The following is a 26,628-nucleotide window of genomic DNA, read 5'->3' as shown; positions in this document are numbered from 1 at the left end:
GGTTTGACAATTTTGCCCTAAATTTCTGAAAGCTGAGTATAGTAGTTATTAGGTGTCTCCTTCTTAGCATGCTTGTAATTTGATTAGTTGTTTACAAGGGCTTTGGAGAATTTTGTGAGAAAGGTGTTGTGTGTGTGTCCTCCCACATTGTCTCTTGCCCAATCCTTCCTCCACTCTGAGGTCAATTGAGGGATAAAGGCCTGCCCAGTAAAGCATCAACATATTAATTGTAGCATTGTTTATACTGTTGAAACCCCGCCTCCTTCCCATTTCCTGCCTCTGAAACACACATTCTCCAGGAACACGGAGTCTTTTGCAGCCAAAATAATGGCAGACATGCCAAGCTTGCTTCACTGATATTGAATCTAAACACTTTTACTCAGAGTACCTCTTTATTTTTTTCCTATTTGTCTGATCCTAGATGCAATGTTCATATCAAATCATCTTACAATAAGGAACTAATGCAACTGACGCATGTGTAAGCTAAAGAAGGAATACTTCTCAAAGCTGCAAGGCTAAGAGTTTGAAGGACACATAAAAATATCTCAGAATGGTTCCCTGGTTTGTTCAGGATGGTTCTTTATGTTATGAATATTTTTATTTCTCCTCTGTTCTTCAGCATTTTTCTAGTGTAGTTTCTAGTGACTTAGATAATGGGGTGCTGTTGGTGACAAGAAATGCTCCTTTTATGGAATGATAAATACAATGCTCAGTTATGCTTTTATTACTTGTAGCCCATGCCCATTAATGTACACTTATTCAAATGATTCCTATTTGTCTGTGTAGTTCTGATACTTCTCTTTGTTTTGCTTTATCCTGCAAATTATCTCAAGTGTATCAGTGCCTTTCTGCTGTAAAGGTGTGCAGAACTTGCACATTTCAGGTGGATTAAATCCAGACATAATGGCATATAAAATAATTTTTTTTTTTTGCATCAAGATTCTGTTGTTCATAAAAGAATAAATTAAAGCAAGAAATATATATTTTTCTAAGCCACAGAATTTATGTTGCCTGTTTTCCTATGGTTTTATTGTTAAATTATCCTATACCTTATAAGCACAAGCTCTGAGAAAACTTCTTGTGCAATGGGCCATTTATATTCTATCTCTTTCTCTGATGTGGGTTTTCTTGTGGCTTTATATAATAGAGTTATATTCATAGATAATATATTCTAACATCGGTGTTATCACTTAATGCAAAACACCTATTGCTTTATAGAGTATTTGCCCTATAAACTGTATCCCCAAAATCTTGTAACTAAATAATACCAGAATACAAGGAAGAAATCTGGGACATTACAAGGAGAAAGCATTGAATATATCTCCATATACTGAATACATATATATAGAGAGAATGTATGGTTTGACTAATGTATTTGTCTTACATGCTTTTTTTGTGTGTGGGTGTGTGTGAGACTAACATCCAGTCTATGGGCGGTTGTTAGATTGTAGTAAAAGCACAGACTGGGGCTGCTAGGAAGATGAGAGCTGACATTCTCCTTGATCCTATCAGCTTGAATTTGTCATTTCTCTACTGTGTTCCTTAGACTTATTCCACATCGCACATTACAGCTTGACATGAGCCATGCTAGATAATTAAGAACAAATTAAACATCTGTAGTACAAGAAAGCAGAGTTGATATAAAAGCGCAAAAATAGCATCTGAACAGAGATCTAAAACTGAACTTATCCTATTTGGAGAGAAGAATCTCTTTCTATTTCATACTGAAAATTCAAGAGATATAGGCTGTTCCTTTGGTTTTGAGGGTCTTTCTTCCCCTTAAATCTTTAGCTCCTGAACTTGGGCTGCTTAGAATTCTTTATTTGTATTAAAAAAAAATAAAAAACCCCCACCCCAAAACACTTTTTACGAATTAAAAGATAAATCTGAAAATATTCACGGATAACAGAAATATTTACCCAAATTAGTAGGTTTTGTTCTATTTTGTGTGATTTTTTTGGCAGCCAACTCATTATTTTTCACATTGGCAAAGCTTATTTGAATGCTGAGCAAGCAGGCATTGCAGGTAACTCTTTGCACCCTCCCTTCAGGTATTTATACACATAGATATGAACCCCACCCAAACCTTCTCTTCTCCAGGCTAAACAGTTCCAGCTCTCTCAGCCTTTCCTCATATGAGAGATGCTGCAGTCCCATAATCATCTTTGTAGCCCTTTGCTGAAATCTCTCCAGTAGCTCCATATGTCTTTTTTACTGAGGATCCTAGAACTGGACACAGGACTCCAGGTTTTTCCTTACCAGAGCTGAGTAGAGGGGGAGGATCACCTCCCTTGACCTGCTGTTTGCATCAAAGACCTTGCTGTAGTGAGATTTTGTGACTATACTTGTAAATTCTTCATCAGCCCCAAAGGATCTACTGAAATAACCCAGAGCCTCATGGAAGACCCAAGGCCATTCTTCAACTATAAATGAATCAGTCTGGAACTTGTTTGATAGCATGCTCTTTCCCAGGACAGGCATACATTTAAATTCTCAACAATTTCCTCAATTTTCTCAGCATCAGAGAAAAAAATAGTACAGCTAAGCTTTCAAATTTTTCCTCATAACTTTGTATGATGAGGAACTACATTTCAGAGCTCATTCTTTTAATTACAGCATAGAGAGCATTGGTAGGACACAGGGAATTCTCATTTGTCCTTTTTCTGTTCCATCCATTATGGGAGTAATTCAGACGCTGACCCTTTTTTAATTTATTGTGCTGTGTAAAAAAACCTACTGGCTTTGTCTGGCTCCTGAGATAACTAGTCTACTGGCAGGAGGGGTATCAGATGACCCTCGTTCGCTACCTTCTGTGCCTCAAAATGTGGGCTATACAAACCAGAAACATTTTGGTTATTCGTTTCTCCTATCTTTCCCTCTGCTGCCACCATATGGTTAAGCGTCAGTAAGTCAAGAGATGGTGAACTACCTGGCTTTTTAGCACGGCATTTCTCAGCTTTTGCCAGTTGTTTTTTGTGGGTTTTTTTTTTTTTTGCATTCAAAAATACCTCACATGGTAGGTGTGCATTACCGATCTTTCAGTGAAAATGTTGAAGATACATACTGTCTCAAGCAAAGGCCATGCTAGCTCTGGAGAGAGGCACCATGTGTTTGACTGTGTTTCTTATCAGCCACTTTTCTTGACTACAGGATCTGGGAATCCCCACTCCTCCAGGCTGCCAAAGAGAACAACCTCACAGCCATTAGGAAACTTCTCACTGACAGAACATGTGATATCTATCAGAGAGGTAACTTGATTATTTGTGACAAATGGTTTTCTGTGGAAGGCAAGAGCCTGCTACAGCGAGTAATATGTTTGTTAGTTTGCTAAAACATTAGCATTAGCAGACTCAACCTACTTAACTGTATGTCAGCAGCTTTGCAACGAATTGAGTTTTCTAACTTGGAGGACTCATCAAACCCTAAAGGAATGGTGAAGATCGGAGGTTTACAGCTTGAATGGGCCTTTTTTCTAGGACTGAGGGAGGTGGTTTACTGTGGAAGGTGGTTAGTGGAAGTGCTGTGTGCTCATTCACTTAATGCCTAAGTCTGCTGTCATTTACAAACACCTGCAGTCTCTGGTCCACTTTCAGATTTTGATGGGGTGAAGGACAGAGACTATGCAGTTATGTGGCTGTTACCATGTCATATGATGAGGCGACACCTGGCAGTACTCAAGGGAGGACCTAGCATTCCCATAATTCTCCACCCCAATAAAGCCATTTCTGCTTTTATCGCATATAGTTGAATGTCTAGATGACTCACATGATTCTCCTACTGTTTTTAGGTGCAGTGGGGGAGACTGCCCTTCACGTAGCTGCCTTGTATGATAATGTGGAGGCCGCAGTTACCCTGATGGAAGCAGCTCCTGACCTTGTCAATGAGATGATGACATCAGAGCTCTATGAAGGTAACGTCTCAGGGAATGAGGATGGGCAGGATTCTCTGCAGGGGGAGGGAGGAAGTGCTACCTGTACATTTAGGAAAGTAGCTTATACTGTTCCTGGTTCAGTATGTTGCTAAACTGTTACTTAGCAAAACCAACACACAAATGTCTCCTGACCATTTGTGGAAGGTGGAATTATAGTAAACCCAAGTACATACATATGCAGACATGCAAATACATAATAGACAAACCCTTAACCACAGGTGGGCCTGTTTGCTATAGTGGGATTGCAAGGGTATGTACAGTTTGCTTCCTGCCATAGTCATATATAACAAAGGGGACACCTACCAGATCTCCTCTGAAAGGAGAAAAAAATGGTTCTTTGGTTGACAAAGAATAGGGGTTGAAAGCAAATGTGGCCACTACTTTTGAGTCTAGACTCTGAGCCAGGTTTTTAAAGAATGGTTCTGATTGACTACACAGAAATGCCTGACAGAATCCTGAAGCCACTAAAATAATAACGATGGTGTTTTAAAAATTCTAATACCTAGTTTGATGGATTAGAGCAAGTCTTCTTTGGGAGCTTTGTCTTGACCTGGCCTTCATGTCCTATGAAGGAAAGTATAGTCCTTTCTGAGAGACATGAGCTTTCAGTGTGTTTCTTGGAAGAGTGTGGCATGCCTTTTTTCCCCCCAGAAAAAATCTAGAAAGTGCATCCTGTTGGTTTGGTGAGGTTTTTTTTTGGAAGGTTGTAAAGTCAGTTTTTATGAATTCATAAAAGGTTTACATAGAATGAGACCTCTGGAAAATCTGTAGTCCAACCTTCTGCACACAACAGGGATAACTTCAAAGCTAAATCATATAGCCACTGTGGATGCAGTTCCAAAAATACTTAGATTTACCATGAGTGAAATGTGAACTGCAGGCTACTGATCAACCTGAAGCTTCTTTCTTGGAAGGCAAGGTGTTATTTCTGTGTCTTACAGGGCAGACAGCTCTCCACATTGCAGCAGTGAACCAGAACATCACTTTGGTGAAGGCTTTACTCAAGAGAGGGGCCAATGCCTGCACAGCACAGGCCACTGGGCACTTCTTCAGGCGCAGCTCCCAGAATCTTCTCTATTTTGGTACAGCCTTATCTTCTCCCCTTGCTGCTATGGGAGGGAACCAGCAGAGTGATGAGGGAATATAAGGGAGGTTTGCTTTAGTCCCCATCTAAACTGGATAAGCAGAGGTTCCTGTCTCCAAGTGTCATCAGTCTCACCCATTTTAGCGGACAGTAAGACTCCATCTAAGTATGTGAATACTACATAAATATAACTATATAAATCATACACATTTTATATATTTTCATGTATATAAAAAATATATATGGCATAAGAATTATAATTTAATTTCTTCCTAGCAGCATATACTGCAACTTACTCGTCAACCTTCTTATGAAGATAATCTGAAAAGAATACTTCTTCCTTTTAGTGTTATGTGGAGCAGATCTTCTTTTCCTTTCTGAGTAGGATGAGGAGTGGGGCAGGAAATTTACAGGTTACCTGAAGTAATTCTTCCTTTCATAACTTCTGGCTTCATAGCACAGATAGCTTACCCTCAGCGTGCTTTAACCTCTCCTGCCTCCTGGAGTCTTAAAGTTGTTTCTTCCCATTCTTTTCTTTGCAGGGGAGCATGTTTTATCATTTGCTGCCTGTGTGGGAAATGAGGAAATTGTACAGTTGCTCATTGAAAATGGAGCTGATATTAGAGCTCAAGATTATCTGGGTATGTGCTGTGGGGCCTAGTGAATTGCATACAGTGGTTCTGGACACTTTAAATCAGACTCTGTCATCTGTGAATGCACATACTTTTTTCTCATTACAAACAGCTGTGGGATGAGGGATGTGAGGAAGATGAAAGCAACTGTTAATGGCATCAGTCAATTCCCAGTCTTTGCACAGGGCTGGGCTATTCCATATATTTTATCTGGTCTGCTTCCTTCATAGGTAACACTGTTCTTCACATCCTGGTTCTCCAACCTAATAAGACATTTGCCTGCCACATGTACAGCCTGATACTTTCCTATGACAGGAACAAAGAGGGACCAGGATCACTTGAATTGATTCCTAACAATGAGGGGCTTACTCCATTCAAACTGGCTGGAGTTGAGGGCAACACTGTGGTGAGTTTAAGTGACACAGTTGCCTCCATAGGGAAAGAGGTTATTCACAAACGGAGACTTGAAGTAACATCATCCAGACCAAGCGAGTTTGTGCATGTTCTAAGTGGATAGAAGATACATAACAAGTCCTTCTTTTTTTTTTGCCAGAAGTCTCATGTAGGACCAGAAAACCTGTATAAGAAATTTCTTTATCCTAATGGAAGAAACGAGTGCTTAAAGAATAGATCTTTTGACCCAATTTTTGAAGCATTTGAGTTAAACAGGTATTAACAGAAAGATCCACTCCAAGTAATTTTTTAAAAGTCTGACTGAAATTATTGTTTTTGTTGTCTAGATTTCATTACCCTAAATGTGGCACACAGGAAACTTCTTCAGGTATCCACAGACATTTATTCATAGTCAAGAACTCAATATTTAATGTAAATTCTCATCTTTCCCCTTAACGAAAAGACGAAGATGCTTAGTACATTGTAATTAAGGGTTTTTAACACCTTTGTTTTCATTGCAAATACACTATATACTGGAAAGCTTCTGATATCCTCCACCCCCTTCTTTCCTCCTCAGATGTTTCAATACCTTATGCAGAAGCGGAAGCACAATCTCTGGTCCTTTGGCCCCTTGACCACTGTGCTCTACGATCTCACAGAGATTGACTCCTGGGCTGAAGATCAGTCATTCCTTGAGCTCATTGTCTCAACCAAGAAGAGAGAGGTACTGTGGGCACCACGTGCTTTCTATGTGCAGACCATGGTGATTATAAAAGGAGAAGAATGATGAGTTTGAACGTTCAAGCTCTTTTATATTGTCCATAGAGCAAGGACTTTGTACCATGTGCTGCAGGTAATACATGAAATATAGCAGCTTTTTAATGATCTGGCTACATCTGATGATTTACACACAGTTTCTTCTGAGGTATGAAACTTGCAGGTGACTGGAAGAACTTAGTGTGAGCAAGCTACAGGAAGTGACATTCTGTGATTCAGTAAAGGGTTCTCTTTCTTTCACCAGGCTCAAAGATATCAGTAACAAGTAGCTCTATCAGTAACAAGTAGCTCTAGAGTAGCTCTAGCAAGTAGCTTTCTATAACTGTGATACTGATTAACTCTCACAATGTCCATGTGAGACACAACTATGTTCAGAAATCCTAAACTGGAGTGCATTTAAAACCACTCATTATTATTCTTCCCTTCATTTAATGACATTGCTTGTCCAGGTTTTGACTCAAAACAAAGTAGGTGAATTATCTCTGCTGTAGGCTCAAAAACTTGTAAAGGGATCACTAAGATAAAAATAGCAGATTGTAATGGCAGGCTTAGACAGATCTGCTTAACACTTTCAAGGTACACTACCCTGTCACTTGTCATCACCTTAAATAATCCTGATAGGCCAGGAAATGAATCAGAAGGCACTGTAATTAGCACAATTCTACCCATCCTGTATCATTTCCATCTACCAAAATTTTAGTCAAACTTCTCTAACAAAAGTTTCAGCTATTGGAGAACTTTGCACAATGTGGAGGAAGTCTGTGAAACTCCCCTTTGCTTTTATTTAAAATCTTCTAAATTTCTATGTGGGGCAATACATATGGAAATTCAGAGGAAAGAAGTCTATGTCAAAAAAATAGAACAACCTTAGAAGTTGTCCAGAAGACTAAACCATAATCCTAAAAGAAAGAAGAATATTGTGCCTCTGTCTTCTCCCAAAACATATAGTGCATGCAGGTCCAAGGTTCCTAATTTCAGAGGATAAGATGTCCCCAAATACCATGAGATATAACTATTTCTTTATTTTCCAGAATGCTCTTAAATACAAGTAATTGCAATGTTTGCATGCATAAATAGTAATTCTTTTTTGTATTTGATATATGTTTGGTAAAAATGTTTGCTGTCTCCTCTAGAAGAATGCAATGTGTCACCCCACCCTCTCATACCCTCCTAGTCCAGTATTGGACTAGAGTAGCATCTTTAGGCCCCAATCAGAAGCATGTTGCTCTTGTATTAAGGGGGTTGCATACACAAATAGGTACTAATATATATTTTCTGACCCTTAAGTAGATGAAAAGTGGCAAAAATAGAAGGGAACAAAGCTACAGGAAGATTATAGTAAGCTTCTAAAGATATATCATCCTTTTGAAAATGAAATTTACTCTGCTATGCAAAGAATTCCTGAATACTGACTTATACACAAAACAGAATTCCTACAGCCATCTAGCTAGGCTCATTATCTCTTACTTCTTTTTGATCCTTTAGGGTATTTATTAGGCCATTCAAGAGTCATGTCCATTTACTGAAACATACATATTCCTTGCACTTTGTGCAATCTGTCTTTGGCTCACTTAGAAGAAACAGGGCAATGTAGCGAAAGAAGGAAAATATCTATAGAGTGCAATAAGAAGTTTTCCTTTAAAGTAACCCACTCATGCCACTTTGACTTATGTGTCCTTGCTTATTGCAGTGGTCCCCTAAACATTACAATAAAAAGTAGGTCTAGAAGCATTGAATAAAGTGTAAAGAGCACCCTGTTTGTCCTACTTATGCTCTAAGCGCCAGTCTTCTAGCAGAAGCTGAAGGCTTGATATAGATGATTCAGTTAAGTATCACCCAGATAATAATGCAGAAACTTAAAAAGTAATATTTTTACATAAGCCATGGAGCTTTAGACAAGTGCTAATCTCATTTGGAAAAATGTTGCAATTTTCTTATCCTAAATCATCTGATACAAAAGATGTGTATTGCTGTACTAACAGGAATATTCTGTCATCCTCAGTTCTATGTTCCCACACACCAAAAAACATTTCAAAGGTTTATCAGATAAATTTTAGTTGTTAGTCTTCCGTTTTATGCATCAGAACTGAGGATAATTTCCCATCAATTATATACATGCCTTTGTTTCCCTTTTACAGAAAAGGCCTTGTTGACATTTTGGGGCTCAGTTGGCAACCTCAGAAAGGATTCTTGGAAAAGTAGCTTATTGCTCATGTGAACCCTGCATATGTTCTGTGAGAATAGCCAAATAAATTCTTCCCTTTTTTATAGGTAGAGAAACTGCAAGTGAAATAATACTGACTGTCTTAAAGTAGCTGAATAGAACTGCTTTTGACTGTCTCTGGAGTAGACTGAGCCCCTTGACCTACAAAGCACACTTTGATCCTTCACAAACATACCAGCCATAGTCCTGTTTCTAGACTTTCAGTATTTACATATTCTGCTTACATCAATAGAAATTACACTTTCATGTAGGGAAGACAGGCGAAGGACTACAGGCTCACTCTTCAACTGCAGGAAACCATTACAATTATAGCTTCAGTTCAACTATACTGATTTCTTCCAGACTGGCAATGGATCCTAAACAGTTATAATGACCCTAATATTCTGTCTTCCATTTTATTCATCAGCATAGTGCTCTTGTCACTACAGTGTTGAATACATCCCCATGTGCATTACTTACTAAAATTAACATCTTTCCCATGTGGTTCATTCTTTCTTCACAGACTAGTATACTAAGCAGAGCGTCTAGTTTTGGGTGGGCTTGAGAGTGATTGCTTTTTTGCAAACAATATTGTGTGTTCCTATTGGACAAATCAAGCTAAAGAAGTGCACTTGGCCTAGATTCATCCCATCTAATTTTTGTCACCAACTGAGGTGTTTAGTTAAGGAATACAGATTCCCTAAGTTTTACATGTGGTCGATAAAGAAATGCAAGTAACTAAGTATCTCCAGAGAGCAATTTAGATCTTAGGTGAGCTGATTGGCAGTCTGTAGGACCCTATTGCCTAGTTGGCTGCTAAATCAAGGTAATATCAGTGTGAGTTTTTCAGAGAGCTAATGGTCTAAAGGACCTTTTGATATGTTTCCTAGAGATAAAGAGTTTCCACAAATGCTACTGAAGTTGATAAGAAATAGCTGTTGAAACCAATGTTAACTTACATGTATAAATGCAGAACTCTTAATTTGGAGAAAAAAATCTAAATGCATTTCACAAGGTTGCGCAGAAACTTTTTTCTGTAGCTGAAAATATAATCCAAATTACCTTATTTGCAATTCTGTGTTCTAATAATGACATATATTTTGCACAGAGGAGTGTATCTGTCTGCTGTGAAGTGCACTGTGCTGTCTTCATTAACACAAAATATTCTTCAAAATTTATTCCAGTTACAGTAAAAGACAATTCATTAATTGAAGTAGTTTTGTACATACTTGAATCCCTAGAGTTCACAGGATTTATAAACTTTCTGATTAGCAATGTTCAACAGAGGAAAATATGTTGAATTTTTTTTTTCCATATCATCTCACTGTATTTTCTTTGTCCTTTATATGCATGTGTGCAAATCAACCAAATCGACCATGAAAGCACTTGAGAAAATTTCTGGGTTCTTCATGTTAGTTTTTGAAATGGAATTGTATGATAGGAGACGATTCTTCCCTCCAGTGCAGGGGAAAGGATTTATAAACTTTCTGACACTGTAAAGGGATTTATAAATTTTCTGATACTGTAAAGTTAACCCACCCCTAGTATGTATATATCTTGATATTATAATAAAAAATAAATAAATCAATAATATCTTGTATTTTCTGTAACACATCCTCATATATTTGCATTCATGGACCTAGATCATAGGTCTGTCTCAAGTGTTTATATGTGTCCAGGCCTACACAGACAATACAATTATTCCAGTATCTAGCATGCTTCTCTTGCACTTCCCACTGGTATTCAAAAGTTGTTCTCTGCAGGATATATTTTTTACTTTTTTTCAAAGCTCTTTACTGGCAAACTGAGCAAATCCAAATGCACTTGAGCATTCAATTTTTGCAAAATAAATTCAACTTCCTAATGCTGCATAGCATAGGTGAGAATAGTTTGTTAACATTCTCCCAGGAAACAGTGTGAATGATGCTTAAATGTCCTTATGGCAATTAATTCCTTCTTTCTATTTTTCTCAGGCACGCCAGATCTTGGACCTAACACCTGTGAAGGAGCTGGTGAGCCTGAAGTGGAATATGTATGGTCGTCCCTATTTCTGTTTCCTGGCTTTATTCTATATACTCTACATGGTCTGCTTCACTATGTGCTGCGTCTACCGACCACTGAAGCCCCGAATAGGCAACAAAACAAGCAGCAGAGACAATACAATCTATGTCCAGAAAATGCTGCAGGTACTGTGTCTATAGGAGTTAGGGCCCCATAGGCAGCATTGGGCAATTCTAATCTAACCTACTCAACTGGGAAGTCCAAGTCTTTCCCAGTTGCCAGCTATTGCAGCTGTCCTCCTCTCTTTCTGCCAGCTGCCCTTTGTCAGTGAGGAACATGGGGCATGATCTGTTCTCTGTTGCTGGGGCTGGGCTGGTTCCTGTAGCCTTGTCAGGCCTAGTCATGTTTATTACACTAACAGTGGGCCTTCTTTTCCCCTATTCTCTTTTTTAATTTCCTTTCACTCCCTTTAAAATTTAATTTTAATTTCCTTTCACTTTTTTTTTTCAGGAATCATATATGACATATGAGGATGAGCTGAGGCTGGTGGGGGAACTGATCACAGTCATTGGAGCTGTAGTAATTTTGATCCTTGAGGTAAGAGAAACAGTGAGCTATATGGTTTCAAGGTTAATCAAGACAGATTTTGCTTCCTAGACAAACATGAGTTTGTGCTCACAACTTGGTAGGGGTTATTTGCTTAGTCTAAGTGCTTTGATATATGCCTATGGCAATAGACACTGTCAACAGTATCTATTGGATGAAACAGAGACTGTGATAATGTACTAGTGAGACTCCAGGTGTGGAAGAAACGGTTAGAAGGACTGGCCACGCGATCAAATACTATTGCAGGGTAGTGCCACAGTTCCCATTAGCACCATCTGTGGGTCCAGCTGAATCCCAAGTGTTGCACAAGATTCTTAGAGATTCTTCACCCAGCACCCCTAAATACTCATTTGTTTAGGGGTGCTGGCTGAAGTGATTTCTGTGTGTACACAGAAAAGTTTATATTTAATTGGAGATCAGTGACTGTGTGGGCATATAAAAGGAGCCTTACTCAACCAGAGTTCTGAGGTGGACATGTTTAGGTGTTGTTGTTACCATAAACTCTCAAAAGAAAAAAAAAGCAAAAATTCTTTTAATTAAAACAAATCCATCCCCCACTTGGTTTTATTATAACATGAAATAGAAGACTAAAACTTTTATATGCCAAAACTCAAATGACTATGCCAGGGTGAACTGAAGTAAAATGGGCCTTGTAAACAGCTTTCTTTCTGCCCGTATATGTTCCAGAAGGACAGGTCCTTCTTCTTGTGTTTGGTCAGGGCTCTGGGGCTACACTACAACTAACACAGTGAGTCTGAATTATAACAAACCCCTTTGATTCCCCAAGAAGGTCTTTTTTGGCTTCACTTCTGAGACTCACCTGTTTGTCTGCTGTCTTCTTAGTAACCTATATGAACTTCAGGCTCACAGCTTTGTGTTGCAACATCTCTCTCCACATACCAAAATCTCTCAATCTGCACAAGTGTTCTTAGATTTTCCTGGAATCTCTGTCACATCCCAAGAGGGCACACCTGACTCAATCATTCAATTTTTGAAGTAATAGAGAAATCAAACTGTGAACCAGCAAACAAAGCAGATGCAGCTGACCCCAAGATCCTGTGAATATTGGTGGTTACCATGACATTCAATAGTGTAATGGAATCTGTCTAAGTCCGAAGGTCAATAGGATGTCTCTCTTAGATCCCAGATATCCTTAGAGTTGGAGCAGCAAAATACTTTGGACAAACCATCCTAGGAGGGCCTTTTCACATAATTGTGTAAGTACACCACTTTTTAAGTCTAAAAAATTAATTGTCTCTCATTTTCCCCACTGCTGTCTTTTGCCAGATGAATCACTTTCTCCATTCTTTTGGAGTATTCCTTCTCTTGATTTACTTCTCTTACTGGCTCAACCGCTGTGTAGGAAGCCAGGGGAGTGGACAGGTAAAGTTGATAGTGCTGAGAGGTCTCTGCCTATGGGCCTGGTGGCTATATATGCCTGTATTAGAATTTTTGAAAAGAAAAAGGAGGGTAAGATTCCTTTACTGAACTATTTTCACTGTCTCTTCTTCCTTTTCAGCATCACATATGCTTGCATGATTCTAGTAACCATGGTGATGCGTCTCACCAGCACAACTGGTGAGGTGGTGCCCATGTCCTTTGCCCTGGTGCTAGGATGGTGCAATGTCATGTACTTCGCACGAGGCTTCCAGATGCTTGGACCCTTTACCATCATGATCCAGAAGGTATAAGACACTAACAAGTACAGGCTTGTTGCACACATCCTGACACCTTTTTGCAGATATGGAGTACTGAAAGAATACTTTTTCTTCCTCAGGACTAGCATTAATGGCAAATGGACAAGTCTTTGTTTGCACAGAAGTTTTGGGACTTTCACATTCTCTCTTTAGTGAAGAAGTTTCCTTTAGTGCACTCATGCTCTTAGAATCTGGAAAATGGTTTACATAGGGTTGCACTGTGGCTTGGTGGGACAGCTGGGCCTTATGGTGGCTCTGTCTTTGCTCTACAGATGATATTTGGAGATCTTATGCGCTTTTGCTGGCTCATGGCTGTGGTGATACTAGGCTTTGCATCAGGTGAGTCTCCAAAAGGAAAACAGCATTACGTTACCCCTGCCAACTTCATTAGTATGAATTAAGTGCATGGGTTTTGATTTATTCTCAGGTTGCCCTTTGAGTTAGCTGGCAAAGGTGGTGATGATGTATAGCTTCTATTTCTTTGAGCATGGTCACTTTACAGTACTGATTTCTGTTCTCATGAATTTGGTTTTCAATTCTTGCCCTTTCCAGGGTAATAGAAATTAGGACAATCCAGATAATTCCACGTATATGTAAGTCAAGGTTTAAAAACATGCTGCATTTATGATAATTTGTCTTTGGAAAATGAGATTAACACACACAGCTTTATTATATCCTTGAAGAAGAAAAGATCACTATTTTGAGAACAAACAAATAATCAAAGTAATTCTCAGTCATTTTATAATGGACACCAGTGATCCTAGTCAGGGATTTGTCCTTGTTATGCTGGTTTTACTGCACTAGCACAGAAACACATGCAGCTCCTTCCCAGACCACTTTGTGTTGTCAGCATTTCTTATAGGACTCTGTTGTTGCTCTTGAAATGTGATTTCTGTTGTTAAACTCTCTCTCCCCCTGCCCCTGTTGCTCTCCTCTAGCTTTTTACATCATCTTCCAGACAGAGAACCCTGAAAACCTTGGGCAGTTCTACAACTATCCCATGTCCTTGTTCACCACCTTTGAGCTGTTCCTCACTATCATTGATGGCCCTGCAAACTATGATGTGGACCTGCCCTTTATGTACAGCGTGGTATACTTTGCCTTCGCCATCATTGCCACCCTCCTTATGCTCAACTTGTTAATTGCCATGATGGGTGACACCCACTGGAGAGTGGCCCATGAGCGGGATGAGCTCTGGAGAGCCCAGGTAATCTAATTTAGGTGGTAGGGGGGTTGCTTTGAATAAAGAAGGGGAAAAGTTGTCCAGGGAAACTGTGCTAGACACATACTTAGAGTAGGTAAGTATACGTACTCTGCCATCCGTGCTCTAAAGGAGGTACTTTACAACCTTTCCTTGGCCTTCACTTTTCTCAGGGGCTAATACAATAAGCCATGTCCTTTTAATTCTGTTTTACAGCTTCTGTACATCAGCCACGAAATTTCTTTCATCCTTTCTATTAGTCTGAAGTGTCTAAGTGCAAGACTACTCTTCTGCACATCTTCCCATGTGAAACTGTCTTTTGGTATTATCTTTGCTATGCAGGTGTTCCTACCTTATTTCAAATAGCAGGTAGAAGCCCATCCAGCCTTTCTTGTCCATCCTGTGTCTCCCTAGCTGTTTGTTCCTTACGCATGGAATCTCTTGTTAAATAGAATTAAAGTTGCATCTGTTTTTACAAATCACATTTCTGTGTAACTGAGAGTTAAATTATAGGGATTGACTGAGAGGAGATAGAATGCAAGGTAATGATTACAAGTAGGTCAGTAATGTCTTTAGATCCATTAAGAGCTGGCCTGACTCTCTTGCTCAAAAGGCAAAAAAAATTCAACCAGATCAGTTATTAGCTGCTCAACAGGAAATCCATTTCCTAGCATTTTCCTGTGAGAAAGCAGTAAGTCAAATGGTTAAATGTAGTTGTGTGCCCATATTGGTAAGTTCTGCTGATAGTTAATGCAGGTATAAATACTGTCCTCTTCTCTAGCTTGCAAATTAATTACCCTACTTGTTGCCATCAGGTATAAAAAGAAAGAAATTTAACTGTGTTTTAAGAGCACCACTGCTTCCTCAAAACATGGCACAGTTAGGACTAAAATAGTGTATTGCCCTATAATAAATGATTTTTCTTCATTACATATGGAGCTGTAATGAAATACAGTAATGAGTCAGTACTCATGAAACTGACAGTTTTGAAAGAGGGTGATTTTTTCTAATTCATCCATGTTCGTTCTTTTTTTTTTTTTTTTTTTTCCTAAAGGTGGTTGCTACTACTGTCATGCTGGAGCGGAAACTGCCACGGTGTCTCTGGCCTCGCTCTGGAATCTGTGGGCTGGAGTATGGTCTAGGGGACCGATGGTATCTCAGGTAGGTTCTCTTCTAGTGTGTGCACATAAGGATCACAGAAGAAGAATCCGACGTATGGATGTTAATAAAGAGCCTTTCCAGTGGCCTGGGGAGGAGTGTTTGGAGTCCTTCCCTTCCAGAATACAGACCCCAATCTGTTTTCGGCCTGTGATTGATAGACAAGCACTGTTCCCCTCAGAAAGCTCTGCTGTGCAATTCCTTGTGAAATCAGCTGATGTTTTCTTAACCAGTAGTCACAGGAGGTAGACCCCAGGAATTGCATGGGTTATAAGGCCTGAATTTTTCTTTCAAACTTCTTATAATGAATATCACAAAGCTTCACTGCTATGTTTGGTTGGCTCTCCCTACCTATTAGAAGCACTAAATGGCAGAGACAGAATCAATCAATTAGGCGTTCAGCAGCACTGAACTGCACTGCAGATGATTCAAAAACCAAGCAGGAATAATTAAAGGCAAGGTTTCTTTCTGGTGTGAACCTAGTAACTATATTATACTTTGCAAAGACTGTATCGGGGGTAAAGTCTTAGATCCAGGATTTCAGTTTAGGCACAGAAATAACAAACTATCTGTAGTCTGGATAATACTAGGTTCCTCATTATTTCTGATTTTAATCAATATTTATACCAAGGTGAGAAAAGACTAAACTTTGTTTGGGCATGTGTCTTTTCTAACTGTGTCATCTTTTGCTGGTAAAGCCAGAAGAGGGAGTGGTGCCTGTATGAAACAGGACTTTGTGCATTTTCAGATTTGCTGGGCAGAACAAGCAGACCTAAAGTGGTACCAATATGCAAGACCTTCAGTCCAAGGTGCAGAATATAACTTTGCAAAAGCAATATCCCAGCAACAATTCTTCATTGGATGCTATAAGAAAAGAGTGCTGATGTATCTAGTTCTGTCAAATTACATGTGTGTTCATTGTATATAGTGTAGGATGGTATTTCAGGGTGCAAGTTATAAGTAATGTAGAGAAGGGTTGGTGGAAGTGGAGCAGTTAAATAGAAGTTCAGCAAAAGATAAGTGACATCCTGAGGCTAGCAACCATGGAGTATCAGAGGAGGAAAGACAAGAACAAAGGAAATGTATGAATATACTTGTATATAAAAAGGATCGGGAGCTAGAGTCAGGTGGCATAGGTCTGCCAATAGCTTACAGCTGGCAAAATGGAAAGGGCAAATCATGACTAGGACATGAGTTGAAGGGCAGGAAACCACAGGCAGATAAGGGTACTGAAGTCAATGATGGGGATGAAGTTCTAGGAGATAATTGTGTGCTAGCACCACGCCTATAATCAGTTTCCTGTTTCTGTGTAGGTTTTCTGGAATGTCTGGGTCAGTAGGCATATTTTTGGGAGAGGCTTGCTTCTTGTGGCTGCTTGGTTTTGTTGATAAACTGGCATATTTATACTTCATTCGGTTTATGTTTTTTAATTCTCTTACAGAGTTGAAGACAGGGTTGATCCCAACAAACACAAGATGATTCGGTACACAGAAGCATTTAAGGCTCAGGACAGGGATAACCATGACAAAGGTTTGGAAAAGCTGGAAATCAATAGGAACATCCTGTGCAAAAAGGAACTATCTGCTCTCTCATTGTCACGGAGCACATCCAGGACTAGTTCTCACCGTGGCTGGGAGATCCTGAGGCGCAACACCTTCCACCAGCTTTGTGGAGAGGTTGGTCATGCCATGGAAGAGGAGGTCTATGATGTCTAAGAGCCTCTTTTTTTACTCCACAACACAGATCTCTCGCCGCAACAGTTGTCTTCTCAACAGGTCATACACACTCCAGCACACTACACACATTTGTCAGCCTTGAAGAACTCTGCTGGTGAACAGTTCATGAACACTTCATGGTATCTATGCTATCTTTTCTCTCCTACTTTTAAGTGTCCCTGCTGTTGCACTGATACTTTCACCAAGCTCATGGGCTTGTTGAGCTAAGGTCTGTGGTGGTTTGTAATGCTTTGTAATGCCCTACAGAAATGAGCAAAAGAAGCTAGCAATGGGATTTCATCCATTTACAAAGAAGTGATCAGTAAGCCCCCTCCCAGACTGTTACATATAGTATAATCTCTCCCTCCAGCTTCACAAAATCCAAATGCTGTCATAGCAAAGAGAGCTGACTGACGTTCTGTTTTATGATTTGGTGCAGAACTGAAAAACAAACCCCTGTAACTAAGCTCAGGAATGAAGGTAGTTGCTGACACTGTGATGATCAAAAGGACTGTAACTACTTAGCTGGCATTCGGGGCCTGACAGATTTTGCCCTCTGAAGAAAGGCAGTCTCTGTTAGCTGCATTGTCAACTTTGCTATCTTAGCAGGACTGTTTTGGTTTTGGTTTGGTTTGGTTTTGGTTTGCTTGTTTGTTTGTTTTGTTTTGTTTTGTTTTCTGGTGGGTTGGTTTGTTTGTTTTATTTTGTTGTCACATGAATGCACTTTAAGCTTTTGCAAAGCAGTGATTGCTATTCCTGGGAGAATTCTGAAGGATCTAAAGTGGGAACTTCTTCTCCTAATGAAAGCATGTATGACCTCGTTAGATGACTTTCAGTAGTGTGAAATTTCATCAGAGCTATTAACGTCCCAAGTGAGCTGAAGCTGGTCTTTTGTTTTCTGTGGAAGAGTAGGATTCTGAACCATAGTTCTCTGACTTATTACTGAGCCATCAAGGCTACAATACAGCACTGAAAGGGATGGACAGGAAATGTTGGATAGATGAATAAGAGCCATTGCAGAGGCATTTCAGAAACTGGTGCGTGTTCTCTCTCTGAAAGTCTAAAACTATCCAATGAACAACTGAGCCATCCACACAGTTCTCTTCCAGGCATGATGCTGTGCCAGTGTCAGTTTGCCATCTGCCTAGGGCCACTTTAAGAAAAATGGAGAAATGTTCAGAGAAATGGACTGTCATTTCAGGGTTTTTTGTATTCTCACAGGGGTGGAGTTTCATTCCAGTAGCAGAAGTAAGTGGAAAGCAATCCATGGTCTTAACATTTCCTTCCAACAGGAGTAGTAACAGAAACTGTTTTTTAAGAAACCAAGGATTATTACCTAGCACTAGACTTTGAGCCAAATCACCCTGTGATAATCAAAGCAGATAATTAAAAAGCTGAATCCAGTGGATTTCTGATTGTATTGAAATATCACAGCAAACATCTCCTCTCTTGCAGGTGCTGTAATGAGCATCATGATATTTGCAGTTATGTGTGTTTATTTAAATGTCCTCTTTCTCTTACTTGAATGTGTATTTATGCTCCAATGGAAGACTGACAGAAGACTGTCTCTCTGGAATTCAACTACATACTTTTGAGTTGACTCATTTTGTTGAATTGGAAGTGTTGTCTGGTCTTGCTAACTTAAGTATTGTCAGTCCTTCCCAAAACCTTTGGGGTTTGTACTGGTGGCCTATGGAGATGGGAACAATGTGGCACATTAACCAGAACTGTAAATTTCTGCTCTAATTGTAGATGAATTTTCTTTCATAATGAATAGGAAATAGCAGGAAGGGGAGAACTGATGGCTTCCCCCTCCTACCCCTGCCCCCAAGTATGGTAGTCTAGTTTGAAAACCCACAGAAATACAATTAAGATGGAGCCACATATAGCCATTTCTACAAAAGGACTCCTCTTTGTGACATTATCATAATAATAATAGTAATAATAATGTTTAAAAAGCTAGTTTGAAGGATAAGCTGTGTAAGCCCTGGTTCTGATTTTGTGTTCTTCTTCATTGCTATGAAAAATAATGAGAATTTTGATCTTGGAACTCAAAACAAGATATTGACATTGCAGGAGGCAGAACAGAACTCAATTAACAGTGCTAGGCCTTTATAGATTTCTGTATCTGCTCTCCATAAAAAGAAAAAAATCCAGTAGCAGATATTTTTAAGGAAGTGCCTTCTCTTGTAAAATTACATTCTGTAATAGTTAGCTTTCAAACTCCTTGCACAGAACCCATGCACAGAACAGCATCAGAACTGTGTCTTTGGAGTTACCTAATGCAAATAAGATAGAGAATCATAGAATCATAGAATTTTTGGGGTTGGAAGGGACCTTTAAATGTCATCTAGTCCAACCCACCTGCAATGAACAGGCACATCTTCCACTAGATCAGGTTGCTCAGAGCCCCATCCAACCTGACCTTGAATGTTTCCAGGGACAGGGCATCTACCACCTCCCTGGGCAACCTGTCCCAGTGTTTGACCACCCTCATTGTAAAAAATTTCTTCCTGACTGCTATTGGAATTTGCTTCCAGTTTCCTGAGTTGACTTGCATATTAAAAAAAAATCCTGGAAAAAGACCTTGTACAAAAGGGGGCAGAATATTTTACCAGGAATGATTCCCTAGTCAACTTTGCATAATCTTTCTGTTGATGATGAGTGGTACAGACCATTTTTAGCATAATTGATTTGATCTGGAGGATAAACAGCTATAGAAGAAGATCTGAGGTGGGAAAAGTGAGCAGATATAATGGGCACACCAGAAGATGGAAACACTAAATTTAATACCTAAATGTGGAATACCTACCCTCTTCCATTAGGACATATACACATGAGCTCTGCCCATGTGAACCTCAGATGAAGTAATAGGAGGCTAAATAGACTAACATTTGAGCTGGTTCAATGCAATCTGGCTCAGACTTGGAAAGAGCAATGACTACAGTCACACAAAGGCAAAACATTTTTGCTGTAATATTCTGCATGAATCTGCTGCTTCAGGATTTGCTTCAATTTTTTGCATTTTGAGTTATATCCTAAAATTCTGAAACAGTATTGCTCCTCCTTGCTGTTGCAAGGTGTCTTTCCTCTGCCTCCTAATAATTTTGCAATAATTTCAAAGCAGACATTCCCCCCTCCTTGAAACTGCTATCCTTAAACTATCTTCTATGTTACGGAAGCAACTTCTGCATTTATGATAATGTGGTAAGAACAATCTTTTGATCCAGTTGCTTGTAGTATTTTGCTGAGAATAAAAACATTAAATATATTGAGTATTTTGCTTCTTTCTGTCTAAAATAAATATCATGGGCCAATTTCTCTGTTTGTTTCTCTAGTAGCAATAATGGACGTTAGCTGACAAATTGTTTGGATTGTCATGTTTGGGTCCCTGTTAAATTTTTTGGATTAAAGCTGTTTTTCCACAGCAATCCACTTCAGAAATTTCTTTATACAAAATTTGTATAGAGTTTAAAATACTGATTTCCAGTTCAAAATAAGAACTATCAAGGCCCTTATTTTTTAAAGTCATTGAGTGGTTTTCACACAGTGAAAACGGCAGTACAAGCTCTTTGGAGAAGAAGCCATATTTTCATGTTGGTGGAACGACCTATTTTGGACAGTGAGGCAATAGTCCTTGCTATAGCTGCTTGCAATAAAATACACATAGGTACAGAGAGTTTTCTCAGTAATACACATGTGAAACAGATACGGATATCCCAGTTTGGCATGTACAATTATGGTTCACTGAATTTGATGTTTACACCATTTCTTAAATGCTTACTATTATTTCGTTTCTAGCCTGGTTAAGCGCTTCATCTTATATTATGCATTAAAGCAAACAAGGCAAAGAAACTGCAAGTCAGACTAATGGCATGAATCCAGATTAATTAATTTCCATAAACTCCTATTGAAGCGCTTTCTGTACTCTTGAGAAACTCAGCTGTAAACAAAGGGTCTGGCTTGTTTATTAGATATCAGTAAAATGGCTAATATACTGAAACAATAGTTCAATTGGGCTTTGTATTTGCACTTGCTTTTTCTCTTGTTTGCAATATCTAACTTTAGTTCTGGTAATATGTGCTATTTTTTCAGATTTTCATAATAAATACAATAACAAACCCATCCTTATCTATGTCTTGTATAGAAGTAAACAAGTTAAAACAACACTTTAGGTTGCTTTATTGAAAGCTTTCTAAATGGGAATAAACCAATCCAACAAATACTTGGTTCATAGAAGATTAGAGTAATATTTAATCCATTAACTATTGATTTTAAGAATAAGGTTATTTTTATTTCTGAAATGATAGCATTTTAATCAAGCTCTCAACTATGCACAGAGAACTCTTTGGCAAGAGTTTTGGGCCTGCCTTGAGAAATCTGCAATCCAAGACAAGAAACTAGTGAAGATGTAAGCAAGCATCTCTGAGATGGGCCATATGATAAGCCTTGGGTCTTGCTACTGTTTTATGCTGGGTTGATAATTGCAAAGTATGTAAGATCTGCTGCTATTTTTTTCCTCTCTGCTGCTCCAACAGAAGCACACTTTACTATCATCCCTCTGCATGGGAAAGGAAAACCTTGTCCTTAGAACACCTTCCTACTTATTATCAAATGCATTGGTTGGCTGAAGTTCTCTTTTTGTTACAATGAATTAATTGAGACTGTATCTCAGAAAAAAGCAGAACTGGGAAAGAAAATACTACAGTGTTCCATAAGCTCAATCAACCTATAGTATCAGAATTAATGATTTTTAAAAACCTCTGAGAAGTTCTAAGTTAATTTAGGAATTTTAATATAAAATATCAATACAATAAAGTTTCAAGGGGGACAATATCTGCAATGCATACTAATCAACTATGTTATTGATATAGTTAAACTGGACTGACAGCCACTTGGCAAAACCATGCTGTGCGTTGATTCTAGCCCCACTTCTGCCTCGGACATGGAGGGAAAATTGAAGAGAAAGTGGTAGTCTCCTAGAATTCCCAATGGGATAGCTGGCAAATGAAATGTCAGCAACCAGATGGAAAAAAGTTAGATTCCTTGTCAGATGTGCTGATTTCTGTAGCATCTTGAGAAAGAAGTTTTCAAACTGCCTCAAGCTGCTTAAGTACAGAACAGCTAAAGCTTTGACTGAGATGAGTGAGGCACTTCACACCTCTTGTACCTGTGGTTTCAGGCTTCCCACAGACCCAGCCAGATGTTAGGGTATTAGTTACTGTCTCCTCACTGTTTCAGATTATCTCCATTTGGAAAACTTTTTAAATAGGAAAAGATGAGATCTGATTCTGCATCAAAAAGAACTTTATGGAAAATTCTATGGAACAGAATAAACAGTCCTGCCTTTCAGGAAATAAGAGTAAGTTACAAAAAGTACTTGCTTGGTGCTATTCTCATTTATATTGTAAACTATTCCCTGGCTTTTCCCATTATGCTTCTGATAAATAATAGAAAATTCACTAGCTTGCCTGAAAAAACTCTTCTGGGGGGAAATTTAACTCAGTTACCCTTCACCCTTTTTTTCAGCGTTCAGTGCCTGACAAATGAAGCTCTAGGGTTTCACGTAGAGGTGAAATAGACTGGACTAATTCTTCCCACAAATAAATGCCAGTGATTCTGACCATAAATCAGTGGCATTTTCTATGGGACAATTTTACAAGTCAGCTTGGGTTTGAAGATATAAGAAAAGCAAGTGATTTAAAAAAATCTATGAAAGATTTGAGGTCAGTGGATTTCTAGTAAGATTTATCCATTGGCTCATAGAAGAGTTGGTTGTAAAGGACATCTGAGTTCATCCAACATCAGACCCATGTCTGCCATGACTTTGTCTTCCAGAGTCTTGAAAATCTTAGAGATCCAAAACTCTTCTGTGTACCTGTTTCTGTGCTGCACCACCCTTGTGGTGAGAATATTTTTCCTAATGTCCAACCTGAACCTCTCAAATCACAACTGATCATTGCCCCTTGTTATTCAGACATTAATAACCTTCTTTATTTGTATCCTCATCCCCCCGAAAATGAAGATTTAAAATAAAATGAAAACGCAAGTCCATCTTCACTGTTTCCTGTAATTTCCCCTCTCCCATCTGGTCTTGTGCCTATATTTTGTCCTCCACCAGCATTTTAGAACTCAATATGAATTTGTATAAGCTTATATATATACATACATATACAAATCACATTAATTACTGCAGCACATGAGTTTTATATTTACAGGCAAAAGGTTTGAGCTAAAAAAAAAAAAAATTACCTAATGCCACTTAGCAAATAGTATAAATTTGGACATTTGTCTTGGTGTTTTTCTGATCCCCAGTATGAACAATAACCTTGTATCTCCTGGGGTTAAGGATATACTTGATAATGCCATTCAGATAGCCTTATGGGTCACCTTACAAACTAGTAAGTTGTGAAGCCCTTACCTGCTGAAGGACACGGGCCGAAGCATATTGAAAGGCCTCTGGAAGTAATTTGGAGGGTATGGGTCTTCATAAAGTTCCTTATACGCTTCACACAAAACATCATATATTGATAATTAGGACAAGAACAAGAATTTTGATAACTGTGCTCCCTGAGAGTCTTGCTTGAGGCACATCAACAAGACAACGGAGGGTTGTTTCTGCTTTGTAGCCTCAAAAACGACTTTCTGAAGTGATAAGCTCACCATATTTTGCAAAGTTTGCCGTTTATGTGCTACAGAAGATAAGACTTAAATAGTTTGGCCTGTCATTAAAGAAAGTATGAGGGTTTCCTCCTAAGTCACTGAATTTCTATCCCAACTTATCTTGGCACCTTTTTCTTAAATTGTAGTTTGTGTGCAATTTTTCATGATTCAGCCTTTCCCTGGTTTCACCAAGCTTACAGCCCTTACATATAACATTTAAAATACCAGCCCCAGGTCTACTCAAGCTTGCTGACCATGGCTGGGCTCAGACTAATGAAAAGGTATCAGTACTGTTCATTAGGCCTGTACATGCTGGAGAAGAAACTGGTTGCTGTGTCATACCGTCAAACAGTTTTCAGGGCAGTGTCTCTGTGAATAAGTCAGGAAAGTAGATTTTTATAAACATTGTTTCCAAACTTTGGGACAATAAAATGGGTAAACACTGGAGAATGACTATTTAGCTCTTAACTTTAGAGGAAATTGCTAATAATTTTAAAACTTTGCTTTACAGCAGGAATACATCTTTATAATATTGTGATATTGTGGTACATTTTGAGTATCTTTGTGTTGATAGATTCCAAAACCAGAAACACTTCTTTGGCAGAAATAAGACTGAAATTTAGTGATCATAAATATTTAGTAAGTGCTAATACAGACATTTGGGGATTAACAAGGAACAGACATGGGCGTTTAGATATCAGGGTGTTTGTGATATGAACAAATTGTATGGGCGGAAGGAGGGAAGGAAGGATGAAGGAGGGGAAAGGTGGGAGGGAAGAAAAGAAGGGAGAGAGAAAGGGAGGAAGTAAGTAGGGAAGGAGTGAAGGGGAGAAGGAGGGAGGGAGGGAAGGAGAGAGGGAAAGAATAAGAAAAGGCAGGAGGGAGGGAGGATGAAAACAGAGGGAGGGAAGTGGGAGGAGGGAGGTCTGTATGACTTGTTTTTTCATCTGAAGTGCTGAAGTTGAACTGACATGCTGTTACCTGACCAAGGCAAAATCCATTCTTAATAAATGACAGTAGGGCCACTTTGCCTCTACAAAAAATGTCAACATCTCCTTAAAGGCTTTTTTTCTCTCTCATTAGAGAAAGAGTCTCATAGTACTGCTGTAGTCAGAAAAGGAGAAAAGAATCGCAGAAATCCAATTCCTGAAGCAATTTTTACACTGAATCAATGAGAAATGTGCATTATAGGCTGAAAGTTTTCTCTTCAACTGTTTGTTCAAACTGGTTGTAAACTGTGAGTTCAGACTAGCCTGTAGATGGTGAACATAGCAAATGCTAGAACTTGAACTAAATGTGACAACTCCAAACATTTCAAAGATGAAAAAAACTAAGTGGGATATAATTTTCTTGCACTTGAACTGAAAGATAATAAAATTACAAGAATAGGTTTTAAGGAGGTACGAGGCAGATGCAAGCAGAAGAATTTGAACTATGATTCTAAGTTTCCTTTTTTTTTTTTTACAAAGCAATGAGATCACAGCTGCTCATAATCTTCCCAGAAGTCCCTCTATGCTGCTTCTGCACATAGATGCACATACTGCTTCCACATATTATCCTTTATAACAGACACGAAACAATCTACTGGATTCAGATAAAAGTTAGTTCTTTATTCAGGCTATGCTCATTGTACTGTTAGCTTACTCAGTCTCCTGGGGACAGTGCCCTGGACTGCTGAAGCAATAGACACTGGCTCACTCTAATGTGATACACTGGGGATGTAGCTGAGATGCTTGAGAAGACTGGCATGCTTATTCCTCCTATGTCTCAATGTTTGGGATGGGCCTTACCAACTCCCATTGGTAAGGCCACATGTTATTCCACACATGAAATAATCAGGAATGGATCATAAATGTCAATGTGCAAAAAGGTCACCTTTGTGGCATTGTGTCAACAGCTGGCACTGGCTCTGGACAGCCTGCACACACATACCTGGGTGTCAGTCGTAAGTCTGAAGCAAGTGACCTTTAACAAATACTAATCTCACCAGGGAGGGGCTGATGGAAGGAGTGGCTCATCAGCTTACAGGTAGTGATCCTAACTGGACTTAGAGCATAACAGTTTCATCAGAGTCATGGTCTGGTGGAATCCATGCTGAAAGAAGGCATGTGGTCAGTCCAGGTTATTTGGTTGCGCTAAGATCTTTAGCCACCACCTTTTCACAACAAGCCTGGGTGAACAGGCTCCTATTCTCTGTGAAGGGCAAAGATAGGATATTTTGAAATGCTTTTTACATATGGTAGCAATGTATTTCCCCCTCTTCATGACTCCAAACAGGAGTTGTCATTTATGGCTTTGTTCAACATTTTTCCTTCATCAATATTTGATCTATAACCTTGAACACTGCTCAGGTAAAGTGAGCATTGTTGGAAGTGATTTTTGATTTAAGAGGGCTTTCCAATATCAGTAGTTTGTGAACTGGGTGCTAGGAGAGCCTGAGGGAGCACTCCTTTAGGAAGGTACAAATGCAGCCACCATTGTTCTGCATGATTGTTCTGCTTCTCTTACTGGCAGCAACACAGACCAAACGATCTAGTGTCAGAACTACCTCCTCACAATACAAAATA

The 26,628-nt window shown here is 39.0% G+C and overlaps 1 protein-coding gene across 2 annotated transcripts in view; it reads left to right on the top strand.

The window, feature by feature from the left end:
* Positions 1 to 23,354, top strand: part of LOC104031741 (transient receptor potential cation channel subfamily V member 6) — a 31,532-nt gene extending 8,178 nt beyond the window's left edge. The window contains exons 2-16 of one of the 2 annotated variants that reach the window (XM_075715747.1): positions 3,151 to 3,248; positions 3,788 to 3,910; positions 4,873 to 5,013; positions 5,558 to 5,656; positions 5,878 to 6,053; positions 6,618 to 6,764; positions 10,994 to 11,206; positions 11,532 to 11,618; positions 12,768 to 12,844; positions 13,147 to 13,312; positions 13,597 to 13,663; positions 14,263 to 14,531; positions 15,580 to 15,686; positions 17,125 to 17,363; positions 23,254 to 23,354. In XM_075715747.1, coding sequence (XP_075571862.1) covers positions 3,151 to 3,248; positions 3,788 to 3,910; positions 4,873 to 5,013; positions 5,558 to 5,656; positions 5,878 to 6,053; positions 6,618 to 6,764; positions 10,994 to 11,206; positions 11,532 to 11,618; positions 12,768 to 12,844; positions 13,147 to 13,312; positions 13,597 to 13,663; positions 14,263 to 14,531; positions 15,580 to 15,686; positions 17,125 to 17,363; positions 23,254 to 23,354 — 2,110 coding nt within the window. Of the gene's footprint in view, positions 1 to 3,150; positions 3,249 to 3,787; positions 3,911 to 4,872; positions 5,014 to 5,557; positions 5,657 to 5,877; positions 6,054 to 6,617; positions 6,765 to 10,993; positions 11,207 to 11,531; positions 11,619 to 12,767; positions 12,845 to 13,146; positions 13,313 to 13,596; positions 13,664 to 14,262; positions 14,532 to 15,579; positions 15,687 to 17,124; positions 17,399 to 23,253 lie in introns of those variants that run through there. The other variant, XM_075715751.1, reaches the window with a different exon arrangement.
* The last annotated feature ends 3,274 nt before the right edge of the window (positions 23,355 to 26,628 follow it).

This window comes from Pelecanus crispus, chromosome 1 (assembly GCF_030463565.1).
Source record: "Pelecanus crispus isolate bPelCri1 chromosome 1, bPelCri1.pri, whole genome shotgun sequence".
Lineage (NCBI taxonomy): Eukaryota > Metazoa > Chordata > Aves > Pelecaniformes > Pelecanidae > Pelecanus > Pelecanus crispus.
Note: the sequence above shows the minus strand (reverse complement) of the source record. Positions and strands in the feature narration are given on the sequence as shown.